General features: G+C 32.5%; 1 protein-coding gene across 4 annotated transcripts in view; it reads left to right on the forward strand.

The window, feature by feature from the left end:
- Nucleotides 1-12,524, forward strand: part of COL11A1 (collagen type XI alpha 1 chain) — a 196,526-nt gene that overhangs the window by 100,150 nt on the left and 83,852 nt on the right. For all 4 annotated transcript variants that reach the window (XM_029228484.1, XM_029228483.1, XM_029228486.1 and 1 more), the window contains 5 exons: nt 570-623; nt 704-748; nt 4,756-4,809; nt 6,420-6,527; nt 9,469-9,522. In XM_029228484.1, coding sequence (XP_029084317.1) covers nt 570-623; nt 704-748; nt 4,756-4,809; nt 6,420-6,527; nt 9,469-9,522 — 315 coding nt within the window. The remainder of the gene's footprint in view (nt 1-569; nt 624-703; nt 749-4,755; nt 4,810-6,419; nt 6,528-9,468; nt 9,523-12,524) is intronic.

Consider the following 12,524-nt stretch of genomic DNA (forward strand, 5'->3'; position numbering starts at 1 on the left):
TTTAGTTTTTTAAGGAACCTCCATACTGTTTTCCATAGTGGCTGTATCAATTTACATTCCCACCAACAGTGCAAGAGGGTTTCCTTTTCTCCACACCCTCTCCAGCATTTATTGTTTGTAGATTTTTTTATGATAGCCATTCTGACTGGTGTGAGGTGATACCTCATTGTAGTTTTGATTTGGAATGTAATAAATTTAATGCTAGTTTTTGGTTAGAAATTATCCTTTTGGCTAGTCTATAATTGTTTATTGTAGACATTGAAAACATCAGATTTTTTCAGGCTTAGAAAAGCAGTTATTAATTATATAATTACTTATATTATTTCACATATTCATAATATTTATCTTACTTTTTGCATGAATATATAAGTTTGGAGTAGGTAAGGCTCATCACATGATTTGTTCATGATATCTGACTTTAGACACAAATGATAAAGTACCAAAGAAATCTTCACCAGAAGTAGAAAAATACCATGTTTTTATAGATTATTTGGTAAAATTATAGTATGTTGTGAGTGAGGGGCACTTTCAGTGCATTATGTATTTAAATTGCAATGGGTCTTTTTCAGGGTCCTCCTGGTCCACAGGGTCCCATTGGCTACCCTGGTCCCCGAGGAGTAAAGGTAAATATTATTTTTTCCTACATTATTTAATTTCAATGTAAAATATTATAGTTATTTAATCCTTCTAATTTATTCCATAGGGAGCAGATGGTGTCAGAGGTCTCAAGGGCTCTAAAGGTGAAAAGGTAAAACATAATTTATTTAGGTGATTTTAATTGCTATATACCTATTGTATAAAAAATTTAAGTTTATTGAACAGTTATTCCATTTCTCAAATATATTGAGTGATTACTTATGTACCAAACAATGCAAGTCTAATTTTGTACTCTATATCCTGGAAATTTTAGAAGTCTTATATCCTCAGGTGATGACTACATTATTTAAAAAAAAAAAAAAAAAGCTATGTCATAAACAGAATCAATCCTGCATCTCTTTTTTTCTTACATGTGTTTAACGTTTCTAAATTATAAGGTTGGCCTTATGATTGGTTTGTTATGCTTGGATTGGATCCAGTTATATGTATAACAGAGGAATGTTTATTCCATTTTCTTCTCTACTAAAATCCCCAAATTTTATAAATTGAAATGAAGTGCAAAATATGAAAGTTAGAAGTAACATGAATCAACTGGGGGAACAGGAAGACTTCATATGTGATACTGCATGCACAACAAAAGCTTTAATAAGAAGGAAATTAAGATTAAAGCCAAGTAAAGGTAGCTGAAAGAATGTACATTCTTTTAAAGAGTGCTTATAGTTTAATTTGATGAAGAAAACAAAATTGAGATTTTTTTCATGTAAATGTTTAACATTAAATGTAGAGCTCCCAAATCCTTTGATGATTGTGTTGAAATGGAATAACGTTACTCAGAATCACTATTGCATTAATTCTTACTATATTTCATTTTATAAAACAAAGTTAAGTATAAAATGTTGGTAGATTTGGTGAGAAATATATGCAATACACATTTTGATTTCAAGGATAACTGTTTATTCCCACAGTCATAATATTATCAAAAACACCTTGAATAGATTTGATATCAGTAAGGAATAGATTACAAGAAGGTATGGACTTATTATATACATTATATTTTATTTTTCTGAAAAGAATAAATAGGTTACATACTGAGGCACTGTCAAAGTATGCAACTATATTGACAATTCTACTGTGTGAAAAAATGTCATGCATTTTAAATTAACTCAGCTACTTTGATTTGAATCCCAATTCATCTTGGTCATCACAGATGAACTTCAGGATATAGTGTCTTACTGAGCTAGCACAGTGGTAGTTTGGACAGTGTTGAACTTGTAATTACTTGCAAGTTGCCTATGCAAAAAAATATATTGTCTCAGTTTGGAATTTGGAATCTCAATTTTTATTGGTAATACATTTAAATATCAATTCAAATTGTTTCTCTGGAATTAGTGCCCATGAAGGATTTTTAGGGAGGGCAGTGTTTAAAGGAAAGGCATTTAATTGGGGTGGGAAAGTTGTGAACTTTTTGGAAAGGGGGGTAGTAGCAAATGACAAAGGAAAATAAAATTATAGATGATGAGATATATAAGGAAAAACCTACTCAGGAAAAAATAAATATATATTGCTTATATGTAGGAAAACAATTTGAGATTATTGGTTATTTTGTTTTTCTGAGTATATAATTGACCATTTATCTCATAAGAGATGAAGAAGGAAGTTGAAATTATTTTCTTTTATGAATAACAATATTAATTAATTAACCAAAGGTGAAATACCAAGTTAGTACCCTAACTAGAATAAAATTCTCCATTGTTTAGACTCAGATTTGTTCCTTAGAACTTAAGCAACATAATCCAGTTAACCAAGTGGCACAGGTGAATTCCTTTTTTACATGTTTTCTAAAAATCTGCCTACTTTTAAAAAATGTTAATTCAGACTTGATAATTTAAGGACTGGAAATCTTAGTAGCTTGAAAGTGTTATTTGTTTAAAAAATGTCACTTATTGTAAGGATATTCTTAATAACTTGAGTCATCTAATTTATTTTTAAATTGCAAATGTATTGAAAACAAAGTTTTGACAGAAATATCATCTGGTCCACTATATGCTCTCTTAAAAAACAAATCTCTCCTGGACAAAATATCCTAAAAACTGTTACTGATTTTAGACATAAAGTGCAGTATTTTTTTAAACTAAACTTGGCAACTGTGTAATTACCTTTCTCTCTAGGGAGAAAGTATTGAAGACACCAGTCAATAGGAAGTTAAGTGGTCATTTTCAGCTTTTAAGCCTCTGCTATTGCACAATTGCATTCAGTGCAGAGAGAATCCTAATTCCACAAAGCTACTTTGTGGCCAGAAAGTTGAAAACATTATGCTTGTGTCAAAACTTTTAGACCTGTCAGAATTCTTATGTTTAGATAGGATATCAGATTGGATTCCTTTTCCAAGTCTAAGTCTCATATATCCATCATAACCTGATATTTTCTGGACCTTAGCATACCTTACCAAACTAGCACTGAGGCAAGGATGATTCCAAATGTACATTCAATAAATGTTTATTAAATATCATGATTTTTGAGGGTCAAAATGTACTAGGCACTGGAGATTCAGAGGTTAATTAGGCATGATTCTTGGTTTTGACCATTTAATAGAAAGAAAGAGACCTATGATCTATTAAGTGCAGGATGTTATCTTATAATGCTAAATGTTCAGTTGGGCACACAGAACAAAGAGGTTAATTTTAAGGGGGAAATATTGAGGTCATGGAAAACTTCATAGCAGAATCATGAACTAAATCCTAAAAGAAGAGGAAAGTATCACCAGGTAGACAGAGAAGGTAAAGGATTTGCAGATGTGTGTGTATGTGTAAGTAGTTAACCAATGCAAGAATTACAAATGGAAATACAGGTAATTCAGTTTTTCTAAAATCAGTGTGTTGGATGGAAGTAGAGAGGAGATTTAAGACCAAAGATAAGACTATAGAGGTGAACAAAGCCTAGATCATGGTAGGAAGGAGAGGGGGGATGGCAGCTTATATTCATCATTAGCACTTTGGAACAATTGAAGTATTTTAAAGCAAAACTGACGTGATCAGTTTTATGTTTTGTAGAGCTCATTTGGTAGCAGGATGTGGAAGTGTAGGAACTAATCTTCTCAGCTCTGTTCTCAGACTTGGCCTGACATGCCTTTTTCTCAAACTCTGCAAGTCAATTAGTGCTATTGAATACATGAATGCTTATTCTCCAACTACTAATTAAGGTACCAACTGCCCCCTCAAATCTCCAGATTCACTTCTTGCCTCACCAGAACCAGCACCAGCACAGCACATCATCATCATTATCATCATCCTCATGTCTTTCTTCTCTAAACACCCATTCTATTCCACCTGTACCAAAATTAATACAAATTATTGGTAAAACAAAAACTTCAAACTACTCCACAATACTCTGAACAGAGTTATTGCTCAATTAATGCTATTGAATACATGAATGATTATTCCTTAGGAATTTAAATTTTTTTCTTGAAATTAAGAGACAGGAAGGTTATTGATGAAGCTTATTTCTTAAAAGTTTGCATATAGTAAAAATGACAGTAAATATTTTCATAGTCAAAATTTCTCCTCTCTTTGCTAAAGGATGCCCAGTTTTCAGCATCATTTGTTTGTGCATATGATGTGATGATAAGCAATCTCTATTTACACGTTAAGGATAATATTAATTTGCTTATTCTTCACCTGAAGAGAGATTGTAATTAGAGAACAAGTTGAGTCAGAAGACATTTATCTAAAGCACAGGAGACAAAATGAATGATATAAAATTCTTAGTTATATATCAGTAAATTAAAGACATTTTATTTGGTTGTCCAGAGTTCTTGTAATCCAAAGTTAATATAATTAATTAAATTTTACTTTTTCTTTGTTCAAATAACATAGGATACATTTTGTTATAAGAAAATGGTTATTCCCCCCTATAAGATAGAGAAGATTCAATGGACACATTTGTGAAAACTTTTCTGTTAACTTAGAGGCATTAATTATGGGAAAATGGGAGGATACTGGGGAAAAAGAGTTAAAATAGGGAAGAGGAGGTTTCACAACTAAGGTACTTATTTCTCAGAACAATTTTTCCTAATTACCAGTACTCATAATTTGCATAGCCATATTTTAGATTCATAGAAACAATTGATTAAACACTTGTTTTATTACTTATACATTTTAGGGTGAAGATGGTTTTCCAGGATTCAAAGGGGACATGGGTCTTAAAGGTGACAGAGTAAGTAGAAAGAAATTTGCACTAATACATACATTTGTGTGTTTCTTCTTATAAATAAATATTGCAAACACAGGATAAATAAAAAATGTACTACCCGTGATATTTTTCACTTCCATTTTTATATGAAGATTAGGTGTTTAATTTTTGTAGAGATAATATAGTATCAGTTGTTTTTTAGATGTTATGTTAAATCTCTATATGTCCCAGAACACCCATAGTTTTATATATATATAATATATATACATAATATATAGTATATTATATATATGGTATTATTGTTTACAGATATTTTCTAAAATGATGATCAAATTGTTTTATATAATTAATTCAATAGATTTGTTTTAAATTTTGTTCACATATAGTGAGCTATGCTGCCTGGAAACTGTATCTGCAACTTTTATGAATGTTCACTATATAGTTGTCTTGAATTTTTGAATGTAGAAATAGTACACTGTTTTTCTGTTAATGAGTACCTTGAAAACAAAATTGTGTCACCTAAAGTAAATTAAATTTTATTGGGAAGATTTATTTTATAACTAGTATAATAGTATCTAATAAATTTAAGCAAAAAAGGATACTATAGAATATTGATTTTCCTAAAATGCACAGAAAGCCTGTGTCCGGGATAGGGGCAATAACTTACACATCCCAGTTCCTAATACCTTAAATGCGAAAGCCAAGTTTAAAACAGACATTTTTCTTGTGTTCCAAACGGTGATTTCTAAAGTCGCTATCATCTGGGAGGAGCAATTATTTTCCCTATTACCCTAATAGGTTCTCAGGCTGGTGCCCTGTAAAATTAGACTGACACAAGACAGGTGAACAAGAGAAAAGTAAACAGAAGTTTGCTAGCATATGTATCATGATTATACATGGGAACACTCAGTGACGAGTAACTAAATAGAGTGGTTACAACTGGTGCTTGTATAGCATTTTAGCAAAGGAACAATAAATTTTGAGCAGGAAAAGGACTTCGAGTTTCTAATACTGTAAATTGTGGGAAGGCAGATATATGGGAAACTAATGGTATATAAAGGCTAGTTGTAAAGTTTGTTGCATAGGTAGATTCCACTGGTACCTGCTTCTGACTCTGGACTGGTAAGTATCTAGTTATCACTACTGATTAATTTTTGTCCTTTCTAGTAGAGAGGGGAGGAAAGACACCTTTGCAAATTTGTGCCTTACTTTTAAGCAAGTATGGGGTGGGTAGAGAACTTTTTTTGTATCTGCTTTTTTTCAATTGCCTTCAGTTCAAAATAATCCTTATGCCACAGTGGCATATTTTGGTGTAGCATATTCAGCCAACCTACGGTGTCTAATTTTGATTCTTATTTATTTTTTTTTTCTCTCTCTCTTTCTGCAACACAATGTATTAAAATTAATTTAATGTAGGGCTTCTGTAGTTTTTCAACTTTCAGACAGCATTGAGTACTTTATTTATTAATTGAAAGATTGATGAAATCAAATACTTTCAAACCTCTTTGTCATATGTAATATGTGAGTAAACAAACCAAGAGTTGAAGAATATAAGTTTTTGATAGACTATAATTTCTGCCATTCAGTCTCCAAGATATTTTAAATTACAAGAATGTTGTTACTCTGTGTTTCAGGGGGAAGTTGGTCAAGTAGGTCCAAGAGGAGAAGATGGCCCTGAAGGCCCCAAAGGTCGAGCAGGTCCGACCGGAGACCCCGGTCCTGCTGGTCAAGCAGGAGAGAAGGTTAGGGAGCAACTTTAAATTCACAGGTCCTCTTGTAGATGATGCTTCACTGTGATTTTAGGGTGTTTTTAATCACCTGTGATGTAAATCTAGAGGGTTTTATTGAATTTCAATTTTTTGAATTTCAGTTTCATATCCATATTACTACTTAGAAGTATAATCATGAGACGGGCACATTTATCCTCTTTCACTCTTCCTTATTTTCTAGTCCCTTCTGCTTCCATTGGCCATGTAGAATCAACCACTCTTAATGCTCTTCTATATTAAAAGTGCAGAATTTGAGCGTGATTAATGAAGGCTGAAAGAACCAATCAAAGATGGTCTACTTATTATTTTTGAACAACTTGAATCATCTTTGGCCCTCAAACCAAAATGTCCTTTTACCACTCTTTCCACATTAACATATATTTTTACAGGATAAATGTTTTAAAAACTACTGATGTTCAGGCCAAACTTGAAAAGGTTTTAATTTTAATCTGGGGTTAACTCAAGCATCACTATGTTTTAAAATATCCCCAGATAATATTAATATTAATTGCTTTAAGAGCCACTGGGCTATATGCATAATGTCAAAAAAATTTGCAATCATTATACTTACATTTAGATAGGATATTAGGCAACATTAAAATTATACCTTCGTAGAATATTTAGTGATATTGTAAACGTCTTATAATGAACCTGAAGTTAAATTAAGACAAAACTAGAAATATCTATGACAAATGCTTTCTGATTATATACACTGAAGGAAAATATAAATAATAATCTCTAGGTGATATAAATCAAATGATTTCCATTTTTTTGTAAATATGACTATTCTCCAATTGTTATAGTGGGCATGCCATTATTCTATAAATATGGAAATTCCATGCTATGTAAGAAAATTGTCATCTCTGCCCCTTACCATCCTATCCCAGAAGGAAAATACATAAGGATTATATAAGAATTGTGACTAGACAAATAAAAAATCATTTCCTCATGTCATTATGAGTCATCTGATATAGTAGTTCTTCTACAGTTTCATACTCTCAGTTGTGGTTTGTAAACTGATTAATAATGTCATTGTGTTTAGGCAACGGAGGGAAAAGACAGGATTGGGGAAATAAGGGCTTACAAGGCCTACGACCCTTACTTAAAGTGCTCACTTGCCAATAGTTAACGATACTCTAGGACCTTCCCCTTTTCTCAACCCCACTATATTCTGTGTAAACGGTCCCACAAACTATTCTGAGGCATCAGGACTTTACCCCGCAGTGCTTCATCTTTCACCTTTCATTAGAATTTTCCCTTTTATTGAAGTTGCTTATCACCACACTGAAAATACAAAGAACTTTTCTGTCTGGATTTATTTCTAAATGACTCTAAAATGAATGAATTTACATTCTAATGTAGTATTAGCATAGACTACAAAAGTTTTCTGATAATAATTAGAGAATTTCATTAACCTTGAAATCAGTAGCATAAAACAAGCTGTGATAACTTACTCTGTCCAAGGGGACATCATTATAAGTATGCTTCTTAAGGCTTGTTTGAATGTTTTCCATCTGAAGACTGCTTACCTATGCAGTGTTGATCATGAATCAGACAACTGTTTAGTTCAACCTATAATAACAAGGTCATAAACTATATTCCTAATTTCTTGCCTTGCTTCATCCAGTAAAATATTTATTTTTTCATAAAATCCTGCTCATCTATTAATGTTATATATATAGTAATTTGAGCTTGTTTGTTTTTATTCTTATTTCCTTTAAATGCACATGGGAAATAATGATACTGTGTGTCTGTTAATGTTTAAGACTTTGATAAATAATATTTTATATATGAAATGTGCTTTCATAAGATCTTAAGGAAAATGTCACAGTAAAATTCCACAAACATTTTATTCAATTCATTTAATTTTATTTTCTCTCTACTCATGTTTTTAATTTAATGCTTTGCTCAAGGGGCCAATTTTGTTAGTTTAGCATTTTAAACCTCTTAGGATTTGTTATACATCTTTGGGCTTCACTGTAATTTATCGTGTTTCAGCACTATCAGATTGAGAGGTAATCTCATTGCGCTGGAAGAAAATAGCTGCATATTCAAGTTCCCACCTGTAGGAATTAACACTCCACAAAAATCATTATTTAGCTATATCTCTCACCATTTGGTATTTATTAACCCAATTTATTCAGACATTTGAATAAAAGAAGAAACTTTGCTCGAAAATCAGGTTCAGGGCTTCCCTGGTGGCGCAGTGTTTGAGAGTCCACCTGCCGATGCAGGGGACACGGGTTCGTGCCCCGGTCCGGGAAGATCCCACATGCCATGGAGCGGCTGTGCCCGTGAGCCATGGCCGCTGAGCCTGCGTGTCCGGAGCCTGTGCTCTACAACGGGAGAGGCCATAACAGTGAAAGGTCCGCGTACCACAAAAAAAAAAAAAAAAAAAAATCAGGTTCAAATTTCTTAGTATAGTTATTTAAACTTTCCTTACTTAGCAAAAAAAAATGTTAACTTATGATTGCTTGCTTTATATTTACAGTGAGAAATGAAATAATTTTATCAAATAGATTACCTTTAGTTGGAATGGTAAGATCTACATGCAGTTCTAACTATATCCATTAATTTTAAATAGTATTTAATGTTCATAAATCTTAGGTGATTTCTTAGCTTATTCTTTAGCTCATAAACAGTCCTAGAATTCTTTTTACTCAGTGTTCTATGTCACTAAAGAAGGCACTGTCACTTAGACAACAGAGGTTAAGTTAGTGAACATTATAGCATTAGCAACATTTTTTTCCCTATTCAAATTAAGAAATATAATGAAAGTAAAGAATGGCAAAAACTTGCAAATCTTCCTTTCAAATGTGCAAATATGTGGTTCTAACTTCTAGAAAAATGACTAAAAGCATCATTTAAACTTAATTCATCTTAGAATTGATTATTATTATTATTTTAACTTTAGGGGAAACTTGGTGTTCCAGGATTACCGGGATATCCAGGAAGACAAGGTCCAAAGGTAAAATAATTAGCTTGATTTTTACAGTTTATCAGCCTTTTGTAGATACACTTAAAATTAATCATCTATGGTTACCTTTCAGTTTGTAATATAGAGATGATGAATCCTTAAAATATAATCTTATAGGGGAAAGTCAGAGGCAGTGTGGACACCTGGAGAGAGTTCAGAGATCTTAGGTGATTTTGGATTGGAGTATTTTAGAGACAGACTCATGAAAGGAAGGCACAGTCAGCCACTTCCTTGTGAGTGGAATAAGGACTATTCCAGGGCAGTATATTAATATATATAGAAGCTTTAAGTAGATGACAGGTGATGGATAATAGCTTTTGATTTCCTTTCTGGTACCCTGAAGGTTTGAATGACCACTTATATTTTTTTTAAAGGAAGAATGACTCTTCTTTCATCCTCTTTATTTTCCCTCATTTCCACAGAACTTGTTTCCTAGGGCTACTGTAACAAATCACCACAAACTTGGTGACTTAAAACAATGGAAATTGACTTTGTTACAGTTCTAGAGGCCAGAAGTCTAAAATCGAGGTGTCAGTAGGCCCACGCTCCCTCCAAAAGCCCTGTGGGAGAATCTGTCCTTGCCCCTTCCATCTTCTGGTGGCCCCAGGCACTTTTTGGCTTGTGTGCAATCTCCGACCCCTTCTCCACACGGATTTTTTTCTGTGTCTGTATCTTCTCTTCTTATAAAGACACTTGTCATTGAATTTAAAGACCACTTGGATAATTCAGGATATTCTTATTTCAAGATCCTTAACTTAATCACATCTACAAAGACCCCTTTTTCCAAATTAAGTAATATTTGCAGATTCTAGAACACTTGGATATTAGATATATCTTTTGCAGGGGCACCATTCAACCCATGCACTCAATGCACTCAAATTCTACTTTTGACTATTTGAAATATATTTTAAGCAAAAAGAAGTTTTAAAAATACATCTTTACTTTGGTGTACTAATTTTCCTCGAGCTAATTATAAAACTTTGCTAAGGCTGCATTTGATGTATTGACTAGTTACATTAAACGGTTAAATGATTTAATATGTAAATTTTGGTTCTTAATATTAAGGTAATTATATGCACATGAGATTATCTATTTATCTATTATTTATCTACCTATATCTTTGTCATCTATCTATCCCTGTTTGATCCATTCAGGCTAGACAGGTTTAGTATTTAAGAATACATCCTGGGGGGGTTTCCCTGGTGGCGCAGTGGTTGGGACTCTGCCTGCTGATGCAGGGGACACGGGCTCGTGCCCCGGTCCGGGAGGATCCCAAGTGCCGCGGAGCGGCTGGGCCCGTGAGCCATGGCCGCTGGGCCTGCGCATCCGGAGCCTGTGCTCGACAACGGGAGAGGCCGCGGCAGTGAGAGGCCCGCGTACTGCGCAAAAAAAAAAAAAGAAAAGAAAAAAAAAGAATACATCCTGGTTGGGGATAATAATCCCCAAATATATATTTATTAATAAGTTTCACAGATAAACAATGAGAGAAAAAAATATCCTCCCTCCTGACTAATGTGAACTGCATGAACTTGTGACTCATCATCATGTGGCAACGGTATTTTAGGCTTGCTATGTGGTTTTGTCCTATAATATTTCACTGAATTTCTAGAATATATTTCCTTGTATGCTAGGAGGTAATTGAGCCTTTCTAAAATAAGATTCATTTAATCTATGATTTTAAAATAATGCAAGCATCATTTATATGTTTCTGCCTACATTTAGAACACTGATTAATAATTTTTACCTTTTAAATACTGTCTCTAATACATTGTCCTGTCACCTAGTTACCTGCCTTTCAAATGTCAAGCATTTTAACAAGTGCTTTGAGTAAAAGAAGATATTTACTTCATAACCCACAACTTTAAACTATTCGTAGATTATTTGGTAAATTTTTTATCTAATTACTAAATTGAATTGCAATGTGGTAGTGTTTAGATTTAAAAGTGGAAAACTTTTTTACATGTTACATGAATGAGTACAATTTTCTATTAAGTGTTTATTTGACATTTTTATCTTTTTCTGTTTTTCCTAAGTCAATCCTCTATTCAATATTCATTGACTTATTTTTATTTACAAGATGGGCCAGAATGACTAGAGAGAAATATTTCTTCCTAGAGGAATCAAACATTTTATTTTTACCCTTTAACCTAAATGTCTGAAATTTTGGTCTTTATTTTTTTCTATTACTTTTCTTCATAACTTTTTTCTATGGTCAGAAACATTTATGTTTCTCAGTTCTAAAACAAAAAAATGATGGATGCATCAAAGATCAAAGATAGTTTCATATTTTTTCCTATGTGGAAGCCAATGAATTTTGAATAGATTTAAGTCATTTTGTACTAAAAATGAAATTCGGCTGCTAATCCCTTTCAAGCAATTTAAGGACTATAATTAGGCAATATAATTTATCCAATATCTTACTAGTAATATAAACCATGCTGAGTATTTAAAAGATGCACTGCCATATGCACTATAAAATGATAGCTATTTCAAAAAGTAAAATCTATTTTAAGGTAGGATTCATTTATATTTAAAACAATTTAAAATAATTTTGAAATTTTCAGTTCACTGAAAGAGCCAGTTTCACTATTAACCTTTGACTTTTTGGCCTTTTGTTGGCTGTTTATTTTTTCCATTTAAAAGCAGATAACGTCTTTTCATGGAAACTGTATATTTTGGTGATAATTTTTATGTGAGAAAAGAAGAAGAATATGCCCATATATTACAAACTGTTTAGTTGGTGGATTGGACATTTTTGTCTATTTCCCATAAATGTCTAAGAGCAGAAACCATGTAAGAAAATAAATTTATTAAACGTGAAATTGATGCATAAGAGCAATTTATTTGAATGGAGTCTCTATAAATGTGTTTGTGTTCTACTCAGGACAGATGAATATTTGTCCTCAAATTGAATTTGATAGAAGTGAATTACTTTCATATTGGATTATAGTCACTTGTCAAATTCCTAGAATAGTCACATAGTAATATTCTAC

Source organism: Monodon monoceros, unplaced genomic scaffold (genome assembly GCF_005190385.1).
Source record: "Monodon monoceros isolate NGI ecotype Baffin Bay Population unplaced genomic scaffold, NGI_Narwhal_1 Super_Scaffold_18, whole genome shotgun sequence".
NCBI lineage: Eukaryota > Metazoa > Chordata > Mammalia > Artiodactyla > Monodontidae > Monodon > Monodon monoceros.